The 16,955-nt window shown below is 41.3% G+C and overlaps 1 protein-coding gene across 1 annotated transcript; it reads right to left on the reverse strand.

Annotated features, from left to right (window-relative positions):
- Window positions 1–746: 746 nt before the first annotated feature.
- Window positions 747–3,503, reverse strand: si:ch211-166e11.5 (uncharacterized). Its single transcript, XM_063475400.1, has 4 exons — window positions 2,360–3,503; window positions 2,101–2,256; window positions 1,122–1,211; window positions 747–1,037 (listed from the first exon to the last, which is right to left on the reverse strand). The coding sequence occupies exons 1-4, from the start codon at window positions 2,948–2,950 to the stop codon at window positions 747–749; spliced, it is 1,128 nt and encodes a 375-aa protein (XP_063331470.1). The 5' UTR covers window positions 2,951–3,503.
- Between the last annotated feature and the right edge of the window lie 13,452 nt (window positions 3,504–16,955).

Below are 16,955 nucleotides of genomic sequence, written 5' to 3' on the forward strand. Positions count from 1 at the left end.
TTCTAAAAATCAAACATAGCCATTTCATTTATTCCAACTGATGAAACAGTTTATTGCATAACATTTTCCAAGTAATACACTTCTGTGTCATACAACATACATCAAACATTACAGCAGCCCTTTAATTATAAATGAGTGGGCAACAACAATAATTTACTTCAGTACAATTCCTCCACAAACAATCTCAGTAACAAAAGAAAATGTAGCATGTTTATTACCTGGACAAGGTGTGTTGAATCAGAAGCTAAAACATACCAATTCACTTTGTTTTACTCCACAATCTTGTCTACAACTTCTGATTAACTGAACACACCAGCCAATCAACAGTGTTTAGTTATTAATAGTTGTGAAACAAGCAGAGCAGTGGGGCCTGATGACCGACTTTGAGAACCACTATAAAGATTTGTAAAGGTATATTAAATAAAGCGGCCAATAAATATATAAAGTCTTCCAAATCACAATAATTTTAAATCACACCCTTCTAAAATGCCTCGGAAAACAAAAATTACAACGTAAGGCAATTTGTTTTTGCAAATCTGCTTATTATTAAACATTAACTTTAACCTATCAACTTGGTAAATATCACAGAATCAAGAAAATTACAAAACATTTTAATATTTAACAACGCAACAATCCAAAGGTAAGGTTATACATATTATGAACTCTCAAAATTACACTTGTCTAAGACTGCATAAAAAACACAAGAAGAAGCACATCTGAATATTGCAGCCTAAATTCTATTTGTTTTATGACAGAGGTTTGTATTTAAGAGACATTACCCGTGGGCTGGCTTTAAGGGCATCAAGTTTCAGAAACACCTTCTGGAATACCTCTAGAGTGTTCTTTACTTGTTTTGGGTAGCTCAGATTGAGAGCATATATAAGTCCCACCATTAAGGCACATGCTCTGGGCACATCAAGGTCTTCCAGGACAGCTGTTCCTTCAATCACAATTTTAGTGAAGGCTGGAAGAGACACTGCTGCACGTCTGGTGACTACGATCTTTACCACTTCTTCTGGGAACTGTTCTTCACCATCCTGGCAAGTAGGTTAAAAGGAAACATGTCGGTATTTTATGTGCCATTTAAAAATATAACACAAAACAATATGAGATTTACCTACCAGCTGTTCTCTGAAGAGATCCTCCTCTTTCTCTTTCAGATACACCATCAGGCAACGGATTGCAACCTCTCTTCTTGTTTCCACCAAACTCTGGAGAATAAAAAAAGGTTACTAGGCGAAAAGTCAAACATGTTACATTTATAGGACTAGCGTTTTTCTAATTATTGATTAAATGTTTTTTAAATAACAAATAAACGATTTAATTTTTATAACTTGAATTTAATCTGTTACATACTGGTCTGCTTTCAATGCACCCTTTGCTAGCAGTAGGATAAGTGAAAGTAAATGTAACCTAAATTTGGAGACTATTTCAAATAGTTTTTGTTGAGTTGTGTTCTAAAGATTCAACTATAATCGTTATATGTGAGATATGTGATGCAGAACTGGAAAAAGCCACCTGTGGACAAGTCTTGTAATGATGTGATTAAAACATTAAAATCTCCTATCTACCCTCTTTAATGTATTTGTGTAACTTGTCTTCCTCATAAACGTTTATTGTGCAGTTGATGAAGATACTTGTAACACTCCAAATTATTACCTCGGGTTTTTCTCCTCACATTATTTGTAATATGACCCATACTTACCTTAATGTATTCTCAAGTTACCTGTGACATGGAAAGTACCTATTTAAATGTACCCACCTCAGTTTGCAATTATGTGACCAAAAGTTACATTAATGTCTTTGCAACTCACTTATGAGGTGCAAAATACTTATGCATCTCAGTTTTACTTTTTCTCTTGAATCTGAGTTACCAAGTTACAAATACATCACTATATTATTGACTCTTACAACAAAGAAAACAGACAAACATATTTTGAGAGATGTTTTCTTTAGCAAATTTTTACTCTGTCTACCTCTGATGTTCACTTATTCACTCTTCAGTAAAAGATAGCCAACAATGCTCCTGAGATAATGAATTAGATAATTAACTTTTAAGGTGTGTAAGATTATCAGTTATATTCAGTTTCTTTTTCTTACCTCTTGCAACATGTTCCTGATGTGCTCAATCTTAATTTTCACAGCACCACATTTTGAAGAGACCAGGGACATTATTCTTGTGGAATTCTGGTCCAGTTTTGCCATGAATGTTGTTTCCAAGTTAACAGTGGTGATCCTTTGGAATTCGTCATTTATCTGTAAAAAATAAAAAAAAGACACAATTAAACAGTACAATGTGTTAATGTAATACACAATGTCACAATTACAAGTTATCCCATAAATTATTTAATAAAATCACTTGTGCTGCATCAAAAAGCGCAGGCCATCTACTTCCAAAGTAATTCACAGGTGGTGCCAGATTAACAACTTCCTGTCTGCGATTCGAGAATGTTTTGGTCATTTTTTCACTGATGATCCGATAGTTGTTCCTCTTCTTCACTTCATCAAGAAGTTGCAATCTTTCCTTTTCCAAACTTTCCTCTGTTTCTCCTTGTGGGTGAGGTGGCAAATAGTTCACAGCCTTTCTTGGCTTTTTGAGATTCTTTAAAGGTGTCTTCTCATGTGCTTGCTTTCTTTTGAGAGAGTTCACATCCAGCTCGGGGCACCCAAGCCCTCTGAGTTTACTTCTGTAATTGCCCATTTTATATTTCAGTCTTTGTTGCCATCCATAGCATCCATTATAGGATCCCGGTTCTTTAAGGCAAGGATGTTGTCGAACAAGTGCTTCAGCTACATCTGCTAACTGTGCAGATGTTGGGCAGGCAACATACTGAAAGATCGTTTCAGCCAGTTTCTCAAGGATGTCTGGAAGAAGTGGAGTAAAGTTAAGTTTAGTTCCATCCTTTTTGAAAGTTTCATTTTCCTGAAGCAAGTAAAAGCTCTGTGTCATAAGCAAAGCAAGGAACAGAAAAATTGGTAGGCGGCCAGCGCTGTAAACGCCGACTTAAATGTTCAAGTGAGGAAAGAATTACTGTATCCTGAGATCCAGAGAGCAACTGGTGCCACAGGACACACTCAGTGTCTCTGAGATTGATGTCTTTGAGATTGTTGAAGCATTGACCAAGGTCTCTGATGCAGATTTGAAGGAACTGTCTACATCACTAAATGTCAGAGTAATTGTGGGAGGTTCAATAATCTGAACCACCTTGAGCGTGTCCTTGTCCTTGATATCACCTGTTGATGTCAGAGAAAAATATTCTTCTCCAAAGTCAGCATCCTTACAGTGCAAAGTAAACTTCCCATCAACCTCAAAGTCTCTTTCACAATAGATTCAAGTTCTTCCACTGTTCCAGGGATTCCATGTGGTAAGTCCAGTTTTCGAATGTTATGCTCTTTGAGTATGATTCGAAGTTTAGCAGGATGAGACATTGAGGTACCTATATAAAAACCAAAACAAAAAACAAAACTTGAGGTTACTCTATTCCGTAACCCCCGTTCTCTGATAACAAGTGAGGTGTCTCACTATGGGGAACGCTCTCTCAGCGTTGTCCTCAGAAGCCTCTATATCATTACTCCAGCCAGCATTGGCTGGCAGTCGTGATGCTTGCGTCAGGGAGGGGCCACCCTCCTCCCTATAAAAGGGTGTGACGCAGCGTCACCCGTCATTCAAGATAAGCTCACCTCTTCCTCGCTTCGTGCAAGGAGGGTGATCTGGTGAGACACCTCACTCATGTTATCAGAGAACGGGGGTTACGGAATACAGTAACCTCAAGTTCTCTTTGTCTCACTATGGGGATATGCAGACTCCCGTATTGCCAGATAAGCCCATCCGAACGACTGACTGCCAACTTAGGAGGTCTCGTGGGGACCCACACTTAACACAGTGTGGGCTAGAGATGGTGCAGTGACATCCAACCTGTAAAACCTTGCAAAGGTCAAAGGTGAAGCCCAGCTCGCTGCTGCACATATCTCTTCTATAGAGACGACCCTAAAAAGGGCCCAAGAGGTTGCCATCCCTCTAGCAGAATGAGCACGAAGCCCCCCCCCAGGGGGGGCAGACCCATGCTGGAATAAGCCAATTGGATCGCCTCAACAATCCAGTGGGAAATGCGTTGTTTGCTAACGGGCTTGCCAACATGTGGTTTAGCCCAGGAAACAAACAGCTGATCCGACCTCCTGAAAGCCTTCGTTCTCTCTATAAAGGTACACAAAGCCCTAACTGCACAGAGAGCATGTAGGCGCTCCTGTTCAGGGAAGGAGAAAGGAGGAGGGCAAAAAGCTTCAAGCTCCAATGGGGTGCATTGGAGATAAGGATTTTTGGGCACAAAGGCCGGATTTGGCCTGAGTGTGACTCTAGCCCTTTAGCGTTCTGCTCAACCAATTGGTGGAGCACATTTTCAGGCCCTATATTTAACTGAGGCTTTCACTGAAATTGACCTACCTTATTGAGTCTTTTCTACCTATTGGCTTACATGTGTAATGCCAAAAAATCCACCAGAAGGTACTGTGAATGTAAATGGTTGGCTCTTCTTATCCCTTCCCAACCAGGAAGTCAGAAACAAAAAAACCATCCAACATATTTTGAGTGTTTTTGATGAAACTAAGGTAGGAAGATATAATTTTTTGATATATGATAGTGTTAGAGGACTTACTAAACAGATGTCACTTGACAGCATTAAAAAAGTGAAATCAAATGTTTAATAATTTTTTAAAAAAGTGGTCAACCAAATGGTTGATTTGTCACTTTATGGTGCTACTGCTAACATAACCTAAATGTTATTAAAATTGATTATTTGCCATAAAATCAGACCACTAGACCCATTTTGTTTATCCATTGCTGTTGATAAATCACATTAAGTGTTAGCACAGCAATAATATGCTGAAATAATTTCCTCAGTAAGTCATTTTTATAACTTTCTGAGTTAATATTAGTAAATATTGTAAAAATCAAGAATAACATATGGAAATCACAAATATCACAACTGATTACCTTTTAATCAAATTACAGTAGCTGGTAAATTAATAATACTAAGTTGTCAAAATTATAATTTCATGTTTAACAAGTTACTGTATGGATGCTAAACAATTATACGGCTAAAAATCACATGGTCCTGTGGCATGATACTCATGATACCATCCACCTTCAACCACAGTGTGTTTGAGGTCATGGTTTCATATGAAGCCACAAGGGCTGGCACTCTCCACCAGTATATTGCCAACAAACCAGATGAGTGGGGCTTTAAATTGTTCTGCCAAGCAAGTTCATCTGGCATCATCCACGACTTGCTGCTGTATTAAGGGGGATCCACATTCTTCAATGCTCCCCTCAGTGAAAACAATAATAATAATAATAATAATAATAATAATAATAATAATAATGGATTGCAGTTATATAGCGCTTTTCAAGGCACCCAAAGGAACAGAAGCTACCTCTAGGGGCCAAAGTTGTAAAAAAATACTATGCAACCCCATAAAAGAACCTCAGCTCTTCACAAGTTTCAGCTTGGTCCAGAACTTGCACACCTCCTTGGGTTTCAGGTGCATTGGTACTGTATGACCAAACTGCACCGGTGGAGCTCCCCTGATGGCAGACAAAGACCTGATGAAGAAGGGCCATGGAGCGTGTTATTACAGGTCTGATGAAGGTCTGATTGCAATAAAATGGTTTGACAAGAAATGTGTCAACCTTCTAAACAATGCCTGTGGGTTCATGCCTCTTTCATCGGTCAAACGGTGGAGCAAAGAGTCCAATGCAAAGATCACCATTCCATGCCCATCACTCATCCTTGTATATAATTAGCATATGGGAGGAATTAAGCTTTCTGATAGTGGTGCAACGGATCAAAAATCTCACGGTTCCGATCGGATCAATTTTCGGATCAGCAAAAAAAGAAAAAAGACAAAAATGTAACATTTACTTATTGAAGTATTTTTTGCCTGTTAAAAACATTCAACTCAAGACTCATTCCACGCAATTATTAAAAAAATATTATGGTACAATATAGGGCAGTATAATATAGGCTTTGTATCTACCACTCAATTCAATTCAATTCAGTTTTATTTATAAAGTGCCAAATCACAACAACTGTCGCCTCAAGGCGCTTTATATTGTAAGGCAGACCCTACAATAATACATACCGCTCATTATATCGCACTCTGCTGTGATATAATGAGCTGTCACGGTCACGTGGCTTTCCGTTGCCCTGGAGGTCCACCCATTTGTAGTAGTTAGGGCAACAGAAGATGCCTGGGACAGTTCAGCCATAACTTAAATCTTTTCCTGCTCATACATGCTTGGAACGATCTTGCCACTTAAGTGGACGTGAACGGGATATCATAGCGTGGCTCAAGCACGTTCATCATAGTTTAAACCCCTTGTTTTGCACAACGGAATACGGCCTCCCGTCTGCAGCTAAACACCCCAATAGCTTTTGTAATAGCTTTAGCCCGGTCGGATTGGGCAGCAAAGGGCTGCTTAAATACCGCAAACTCCTCTGCTCCTCCACTTGGACCGCTATAGCGCTGGCCATAACTATCGCTTGACAGACCCACCACACGCACCATACACATACTTTTTTTTTCTTCTTTTTCGAATCTTCGGATCACGTGCGTGCCGAACCGTGGAGTGGGATCGGTTCACATTACGGATCAACCGTGATCCGTTGCACCACTACTTTCTGATATGATATTACACCTGTATAAGACAAGTTGCAAGTTAAGGAGATGGTATATTCCACTGTTCGGATACATCCTTGACTTGAATACCTGGTCTACAAGAGGGACTGTGCCCTACTGGACCAGAAACCGCGGCTCTCAAAAGGTTTCCACCTGGCTATGTCTGAACCAAGTTAACATGCCAGCATCTAGAGTTGGACAACCATGATTCAGCTCTCCAAGACCACAGAATAAATGCTGCACCCTAAGACCCCAACGACCAAAACCAGAAGCAGATTTGCTTGATTTGCACTGTTTTAATTTTTTATTTTTTTTAAACAAAAATTATTTTGCACAGTAGCATTCAATCAGAAGTGGCCTGACTGTGAGTATTTTGTGCTGTTGCACATTTTTCACATTTGCAGATTAAAAAAATATGTATTTTGTTGTTTGATATAATACTTTCCTTCGATGGAATGAAAACAGCAATGTTCACTGGCATGCTACTAGAAATAAACTGTATCAAATGCCCAGGATAGTTTTTGTTATTAATGTAATTATAATTTGGCCCTTTATTTGATTTTTTCAACTGTATTATCTACTGTACTTGTACTTGCATGACATTTCATACCTTTACCATTAAGTGACATCTCAACCATTTGGTAGACGTCAATATTTTAAAAACTACAGGGTCTATTGAAAAAAAAATTATTGATTGTGGTTATTACACACCCAAGTCAATAAGAAATACAAACAAAATTTTTTTCCATTGCTTTTTTCTTGGTGTGGACCTCAAAGGGCTAGAGTTATCCCGCGTGAATCGGGTGCACAGTTTGTGTATTGAAAGCGCATGAATATCGCTGACACACTTCGCAGATGTGAGAGCCAGGAGCAATCCAGTCTTCAAAGACAGGATTTTTATTTCCATGTGGTTTAGTGGTTCAAATGGTGGCTGTGAAACTGCCCCCAGCACCAGGGATAAATCCCACGTGGGGACGAGAGGTTTAGACACCGGGTGGAGCCGTCGTGCCCCTTTCATGAAACGGCAGACTAGCGGGTGATGGCTCACTGGGCCATCGACGAAGCCCACATGGCAGGCTGAAATGGCTGCTAGATATACTTTAATTGTGGAAAAGGCCTTTCCTTTATCTAACAGTTCCTGGAGAAAGGGGAGAATTGTTGTCACAGAGCACTGAAAGGAGAGAGTGTGAGACTTTCCACACCATTCCTCAAATACCCTCCACTTGTTCTCATACAATGATCTTGTGGAGGGGGCTCTAGCACTCTGAATAGTGGCTATAACACCCTGGGGGAGTCCTGCCGTACTCAGATTCAACCTCTCACGGGCCAAGCCCACAGGGCGAGGCGCTCGGGGTGAGGGTGAAAAATCTCCCCCCTGGCCTGGCCTGGGAGACTAGGTCTTGTCGGAGAGGGAGAGGCCAAGGTTCGTTCCACAAGAGGGGCGTAAACTCCGCTAACCAATGGGACCTCGTCCACCTTGGGGCGATCAATGTCATTGTTAGCCCTCGCTCTCTCACTCTGGTTAGAGTGGGAGAAATTAAGGCCAGTGGAGGGAACGCATAAAGCAGAGCATGTGGCCGATTGTGAGCTAATGCGTCTACCCCTAGCGGAGCCTCCTGGTCCCTCAGGGAGAAATACAGTGGACACTGAGCGTTCTCCCTCGAGGCAAACAGATCGACCTGTGGCTGGCCAAAGCGGGTCCAGATTTGGGTCACCACATGTGGGTGCAGGGTCCAGTCCCCGTACTGCGGGTTCCCCCTGGACATTAAGTCTGCTCCCAAGTTCAGAGCTCCTGGGATGTGAGTAGCTCTCAGTGACAACAGATTGATGTTGCTCCACATGATCAGTCTGCGAACCAGCATGTGCAAAGGACGGGACCATAACCCGCCCTGTCTGTTAATGTACGCCACAACAGTGGTGTTGTCTGTTCTGATCAGAACATGGTGGTTTCTTAACAGGGGAAGGAAGTGTCTCAGTGCTAGAAACGCTGCTAGCAATTCTAGCCAGTTTATGTGAGCACCCATCTATCGTGAGTCCCAGCTGCCGCTCACTGCTCTGCCCTCGTGAGTGGCACCCCAGCCCGTGAGACTCGCGTCCGTGGTCTCCACCTTTCTGGCTGTGACAGCCCCCAGTGACACCCCCTGAGTGAAAAATGTGGGATTTCTCCAACAGTGGAGTGCCGCAGCGCAGTCTGCTGTCACTCTGATATGGTGGTGGGTATGGCACTTTCGATTCAGTCTCAGTGATGCAACCCATCGCTGAAACTCCCTCATATGCAGTCTGCCTAGTGGAATGACTGCCAGTGAAGACGCCGTTAATCCCAGCATCTGCAGGCATCTTCTGAATGGGAGATATCTTCCCACCTGAAAAATGCCGGCATGTGATAGCATTTTTTTCACTCTGTCCACAGAAAGACACGCTCTGTACGAGGTGGAGTTTAGAACTATTCCTATGAAAGAGATGGCCTCCCATATGGAAAAGATATATATAAATCTTATAAAGTTTGTATCTGTCTTGTGTGAAACTTGTATGAAAAGCATACAAGAGTGAAAACAGATATAATATCCCTTGAAAAATCATATAAATGAAACTTGTATGTTTTGGATACTTACTAAAACAATATATGAAAGTAATGAGAAAGTGGCCACTTTCATGAGTAAATCATATAAGCCTTATATGATTCACTGTATGAAGTAGGCCACATCTTATGTAAGTCTTTTATAAGTTTTTACTATTTCTTTTCCATATGGGCTGAGCTGGCTGCAGGACACTCTTTTCGTAGTTTATGGTGAAACCCAGAGCCATCAGGTGATCCACTGTCAACCTGGTGTGGTCTCTTCCCATTATTTCTGAATCTGATAGCAGCAGCCAATCGTCTATGTATGTTGCTATGCGGATGCCACGCCTCTTCAGTGGGGCTATGGCTGCCTCTGTGCATTTCACAAATACCCGAGGGCTCAATGAGAGACCAAACGGCAGGACCTGGTACTCGTACATTCTGCCCTGAAACGCAAATTGCAGGAATTTTCTGTGAGGCGGGTAAATAGGGATGTGAAAATATGCGTCCTTCAGGTCTATTGATGTAAACCAATCGCCTGGGTGCACTACATGTAGCAGAGTGGTGGTCGTCAACATCCTGAATTTGTATGACCTCAGATGCTGATTCAGAGCTCGTAGGTCCAGTATCGGACGCAGTCCCCCTCCCTTCTTGGGCACGAGAAAATACTTTGAGTAAAAGCCGCATTGGCTCTGCTCCTGGGGTATTTCTCGTACTGCTCCCTTTGATAGCAAGGTAGTTATTTCTTCTTGCAGGATCCTGGCTGATTCGCCTTTTGCAAGAGAGAAAATAACTCTGTGAAATCTGGGAGGGTTGGTTGCGAATTGCAAACGATAGCCTCGCTCTAATGTCCTCACAACCCATTCTGGCGCAGCGAGAGCTTGCCATCTCTCTATTCTTGCTGACAGCGGGCCCAAAGTCAGGCACTCCACAGTAGACAGGGCTTTGGCTCCCTCTTGTGGTGGAAACTGGTCCTGCGGGCCAGACCCGACGGCACATGCACGGGCGGCCCGCGCCTGACCAGCGTTCATGAAGCCGGACACCACTGAGGGAATCGACCCCGGTGGTGTCTGGGGGTGTGGGGGCATTATGTTTTTCTTTTTTTTTCTTTTTTCTCTCTTTTTCTCTTTTTTTTATCTTAGCTTGGCTTCCCTGTAGACTTGTGTTTATGATAAAGGGTAATGAATGGAAAGTGGATTTTATCAGTTAAAGATGGAGGAATGGTTAGCTTGAGTGATGCTTTCTTGTCCCACGTGGCACAATCAAGGCCTGTTTTAGAAGCCTAGTCCCTCATGTCTTTGTAGACCAATTTTTGTGGATATTGGGTGTGGGACTTTGCAGGCCCTGTATGCTGTACAGTACAATCAAAAGGGCAGTCCAGTCATCTGAAGAAACCAGCCGCATTGCTTACCACGCGAATGTGCCAAATGAAATCTGTTGTGCTAAAAATCAAACTTTCTTTTTGCCACGAATCTTTAACTCAACTTACAACATACGGCATTATGTTTTTCAACATATTTTCTGTGTTTTTCACACCTTTTTCCCGTGATCTTGGCAACATGCCTGGATGCAACGTGTTAGTTTTTAATGAACAGTGTGTTTTCGTGAGACTGTGACATGCTTGACTCAGCTGAACAGTGTCTCATCGTCTCTTTGTTGAAATGTGCTCTGTGGGATCCAACTCGAGTCTCAGGCGCTGAAAGATGGAGGCAGAACACACTTTTCCGAACGTGCTCACTTGAAGTGAACTTGGTTGCTGCCGGTTTTGCAACGTCAAATAGCTCCATGCTGCGGGACTGTGTGCCAGGGTTATCACAATCGGCCCCTTGTGTCACAGAATTCCGACCAGACGGGGGCTAAGAAAACGTTGTCATCCTCGTACGAGACGAGATGTTCCGACGCTCCCTCAGAGGATTCGCTGAGTAGCTCGTCATTAGCCTCGAGGGAATCAGACAACATAGCTTCGCAGGTGACCTTGGCATCGTCCACCAGCGGGAGGACGATATCCATCTCGTCTCCCCAGCTGGTGCCTGGTGTGGCTGACTCAGTGTGCTCCATCGGTGGGCCGATTGGAGACAGCATTGGGTCCTTCTTTGACAGGCTAGCCTGGCGGGCTAGCCTTCGGCGAAGGCTTTTTAGGGTAAAGCGAGCGCAGTGTTCGCACGAACCCGGTGTGGAAATAGCCGCTTGGGCGTGTTGCAGCCCGAGGCACATCACACAAGCGTCATGTGTATCTGAACCTTAGATTTTGCAACTGCAGGGGCAAATTCTGGGCAGCGGTTTGCAGTCTGCCATATTGAGGAAGCTTGGTGTAGCTAGCTTGGAATAGCTGGACAGCTAACGCTGATCTTTTCTTTTTTCTTCTCTCGGTCGTGTAGCTATGGTGAGCTAGTGTGGTGGCTAGCGCTTGTGCTACTTGGCTTGGTGACCGTGTGTAGCAAAGACAGTTAGCTTGGTCAGCTAGCTGTTGTGCTAGGTGCGTGGTGGCAGCTAACACACTCTCCAACCTGGCTCTGTGGTGAAGAGCAGGTGACTCGAAACGCGAGCCGTGCTAGCGCCCGGTGACCAAGGTGTTAGCTTGCTCACGTGGACAGTTAAGCTAGCAGTCATGTTCACAGTCAGAAGAGATGAGGTTTCTAAGAAGCGAGAAGAGGAAATTAAATGATGGGTGACGCTGCGTCACACCCTTTTATAGGGAGGAGGGTGGCCCCTCCCTGACGCAAGCGTAACGACTGCCAGCCAATGCTGGCTGGAGTAATGATATAGAGGCTTCTGAGGACAACGCTGAGAGAGCGTTGTCCTAGAGACACCAAAACGAATGTTTGAAAGAGAACAGAATTTATTTTTTGAATTTTACTCGTGGTGGAATGTACCTCCTATCACCCTGGAAACTAGGTACCAAATCAGTAGCCAGTGGTCACTTTCTGCAGAGAAGATCAGTCATGTGTAAAAGGCCTTCCAGACTTGTGGCAGAGCAAGATAGTTGTACTATTAAATGTCTAATTATTGATTAAACATTACTATCCACAACATTACCATTTGAGCTATAAAGATAAACTAATACAAGGAAGACAAAGCAGCTTTGGCCATACTGTATTGAAATGGCTACTGTGCCTTCTACGGCACATAGATGTAATGCTTTAGGGTCACCATACGCTTCCCTGCTACAGTGTATGCTGCCAGTGGGATAATATCAGACAGATCACAGGACTCAATAACTTTAACACTTCTAGTGTTTTCAAACTCAAAGCTCCTGAAATGTTCAGAATACCATGCATTTAAGCATTTCACAATGAAGCCAACTTTTCCATTAATTACAATCATCTGAATCAGTTCTACAAAATCTGGCAGACCACCTGTTGATCCATGTGCCAGGATGGATCAACATCCATCCTGGCACATGTGGCACCAGTGGTGTAACTGGTGCCACTGTAACACACACAGTATTTGCTATCTGGACATTTGACTCCCCAGGGAACTTATTTTCCACTGCTTTCCTAATGTCTTCTCTCAGCACAGTCAAATTCACTGTTAATAGTTTTGTTGCCTGTAAAGAAGGCAGGACTGTTTGATTTCCATGTAGATGGTAGGCAATCATTAACTGATGCTTCACTGATAGAGACAACAGAATGTTTCGAAAACAGCGGGTATACCTCACCACCCGCTTAAAAAAAGCTGTGCTTGGCTTCAAAACGCATAGTCCACAGAAAAACAAGTGGACCAAAAGCTTTTATGAGTTGTGGATAGTGCTCTAGGAAATGATGTTTTGGAATTAGTCTTTCCTGTGGGAAAGCTTCCTGAAATCGTTGCCGATGCTTGAAAATATTGCTGTCAAGAAAACAAATGGTTGAATCTGTATGAACAGATGAAAGGACAAGTTCAACTATATCCTTAAGGTTGAGAAGGAGCAGCCATGTTGGTTCACTCTGTGGTATTTTTTCCCCAACTATAAGGGGGAGGAGGCGAAGCAAAGCCCAGTTTTCATGCGCATTCCCCCCGATGTTTTTTTCTGTTGCAAAATTCAATGGAATCGGTTGTGGGGCATCAGTTTTATCAGCCCATCTGTATGGAAACTGTTTAATTGACTTGTTAAGCTCATCCAGAGTAAAATACTTTCCCTTGATTAAGGTACTAAGGCAAAGTGCTAACTCCAAAGGTTCAAAGAGATCATGTAGCAAACCTGGCGGATAGCCAGTTAAAACATCGAAATGTTTTAGGTTTTCGGTCAGTGGGCAAAGTTTTTTTATTCCATAACAGTGAGACTGACTTGTATCTCCTTTTAAAGTGTCAACATTTACCCTGTGTTCTTGTATTGTTCTTTGACTAAATGCTCCACTTCGAACATCACTTACTTGGATTTGGGATCGTTCTCCAAGACAAAACCTGCAGACATACGCACTTGAGAAACTCTCCACAAATCCTCCGAGAGAGTGTGCACCAAGGTTGTCTGCAACAACACAAAACATAGTACCTTTGACACATATGCCTAACGAGGGAATGTAAAGTCCTTCTTCTTCTAGCCATGCAAGATCTTTCAACAGGGGCTCAAAGACAGCACTGTAACCAAACTGTTTTATATCATCAGATTTGCATAGAATGGCTAGTTAGATTGATGTCAGTGAGGACCTGAGCAATGGTGGTACATTAGCTAAAACCCAATACACTGCTGTAATTTTGTGCTTTTTTCTTGAGGTGCCAGGTGGATTACACACTTCAAACTCATCCACATACAAAATGAGGGAAATGGCTGGACTCTTTTCTGATAACAGTTGATTATTTTTAAAATTAGTGCCATGATGAAATGACGTGTATTGTACTTCAGAGCTATTATCCATTTCAGAGGTCTGTGTAAGGAAATCTTGGATCTCCTTTTTTTTCAAGACTTCATTCAGGGACTTTAAAACAGGTACATACTGGAAACTTCTCCGTTCCCCAACACTAAGCAAATACTCAGTGGGTTCCACCAAACAAAAATGCTCCTTGAAATACTGGCTTCTTTTGTAAGAGGTAGAAAGAGGACCTTTATTTCCAAAAGCCAATGTGATTGGGTTGCACTGACAGAGGTCTGCAACCATATCTGAAATCACTAAATCATCAATGGCACAATTATGCTTCTTTGGGCTTAACTGTAAAATCTCTTTTAGAATAGGACCTGAAGCAGAGGAAGAAATGAATTGTAACTGTTCAACTAACTCATCAATACACTTGCAAGAAAAATTGTGTAAACTTTCCAGTTTTAGTAGTAGGTGGGCTAAATGTTTCTCAGTTAAATTAGGCAATTCACCAATTTCTTCATCCTCTGCATTTGCTTCATCTTCACTCAATGGATTTTCATTATGTTCCTCAAGAGGATCATCTCCTGTATTCAAACGATTGACACACCTCTGTATCAGCTCAGGCTTGAAGTCATTCAATGAGTGAGGATTGTGTTTTCGGTTCCTATGAGAAGCATATGTTCCATGAATGTTTGTTTTGAAGTTACAGTTTTCAAAAACACAAGCAACAGTTTCCAGATTTTTTAAATGGTACCCAGTATGCTCAAAATATTCCCTTTGAGTTGAAAATGTGCTTAAAGAGCAACATGGACATTTGAAAGACAAGACATGTAATTGTATCAGAGGGTGAATGGCTTCTTGATAAATGGGTTTGCAAGGTACTCCATGTTTTAAATGAGCAGTAACAATCCCAGTATAGACAAGGCATAAACAGTTCACCATGGCTATGTCTAAGCCTGTAATGCTTCAAGAGCTCATTCCTTCTTGGTGTTTCAAATTTGCAAATTTTGCAAGTCCAGTGCATTTTGAAATTTACTGCAACCTTTGGTAATGCAAAGACTTATCGAGGCTTTTGAGTTAACAAGTTATTTTAAGTATAAAACCTTCTCTAAAACACTACAATGAAACACTGAAAAGATGAATCCAAATTTTTAAAATTTCAAAAAAAAAAAAAAAAAAAAAAAAAATCTACAGACTGTAGTTTAAAATTGTAAAAAGGTATCATATCCAAATGTGTGAGAGAATTTTCTTTTTAATTATTTGAAGACCACTGTTGACATGTCACAATCCCACACTTCACATTATGCTTACTATTACAGAAAGTAAAGAATGCAAGTTGTGTGTGCAGACACACAATTTTGTTTTTTTTTGCTAGGTCAACTAACTTTAACCTCAGGCAGAGTTCACAGTAAAGCTTAAAATATCAATACATTTGAGAGAAATACTTTTATTCAGGCATAAATTTACCACATTTCACTCTGTCAGTAATTAGTTACCTCACCCAAAACCATCTTGTCGAAACACAAATTTACTCTGACACCATGATGAAAAATGCAGGCAGCTGCTGACTGGTTAATTTGAACATATACAGGTACAAATTGAACATGCTCTGCTGTCTGCATGGTCTATCAGCTAACCAAATCCACCCTGACAAGGGACAAATTTTGATTATAAGTGGAAAAACTGACAATGTACTCTCTTATTTGCGAGGAATGTTTGCTAGCTAAAAGAAAGCTAGCTAACAACTTTAACTTTAGCAACTTTATGCGAAATTACGATTAAAACCATCAAATTTAAAGTGTACAAATATAACTTGTAATTGATCTATTTAGAATTCAGTGCTTAGTTAACTCACTGAAACAGTCTAGGGGAAACACACCTCTACTCCCACAAAGCGATAAGAATGCAGACAACTGCTGCGCCTGTGATGATATGAACATATGCTACGGAGTTACACTCTGCTGTATGCATGGTGTCACACACACCTATGGCTAACCAAAGTAACCACCAGAGTGACAGATTTAATTAATAACAGGAAAACATACACATGTGCTTACTTTTATAGAGTAACAACTAGCTGCCATTGTCAGACTAAACTTACACAGTAAACTTCTATAATTAGTACATATTAATAAAAGACTATAAAACAAAAAACTTACCAGGTAGTGTTGCCAACCTCTGTTTTTTTCTGTTTCTTCTTCTTTTTTTATGGCAGTTGTAATCAATGTTCCCTCTAATTTTTCATGTGTCTGAGCGAACACACAAACTCCCTGAGCGATCCCTTGGACCACTGTGAGCGACATCAAACGTGTGCACTGTGGTCACGCCAGCATCTAATCCATCCAAGTTACATGGTTTATTAAAATAATCAAATTACAGCATTTACATTTATGTTAGACTACTTTTAAACTGCTTTAGCTCATTTACAATGAAAATGTAAAAAGAAATCTAGCCATTGGCCTGTGTAGTATGTTAACACTACTGGAAGTAAAAATAACTTGAACTCCAATTTCAAAAACACAACTTTCTTTTTTCTTTTTTTTCTTTTTTATAAAGCTCTGACTTGTATTATGAGTATGAGTCTGTGGTCTGCGAGAGAGTCATGTAACTCTCTGTCTGCAAATACAGTATATAATGACCAATGCTGGGCAATTAATTATATAGTTACTCCTCAAAAAAGTAACTCAGTTTGGCAAACAACAAAGTTTTTTGCAGCTATTTTTTTTAATGCAGCCAAGGCATTTTTAAATAAACTATTAAAACTATTTACAGAACAATCAGCTGTTCTGCATCAAATTTGATGCCACACAAATTATTTGTGCCACTCCAAAAAATAATTTCTGCCCACTATGAGATAAAGGAGAACAACAGCCTGATACCTGCAGGCCTGACAACAGGAGATGTATCACTCCTGTAACACCTGTAACATTCAGCAGTCGCCTCATTGT

Source organism: Pelmatolapia mariae, linkage group LG6 (assembly GCF_036321145.2).
Source record: "Pelmatolapia mariae isolate MD_Pm_ZW linkage group LG6, Pm_UMD_F_2, whole genome shotgun sequence".
NCBI lineage: Eukaryota > Metazoa > Chordata > Actinopteri > Cichliformes > Cichlidae > Pelmatolapia > Pelmatolapia mariae.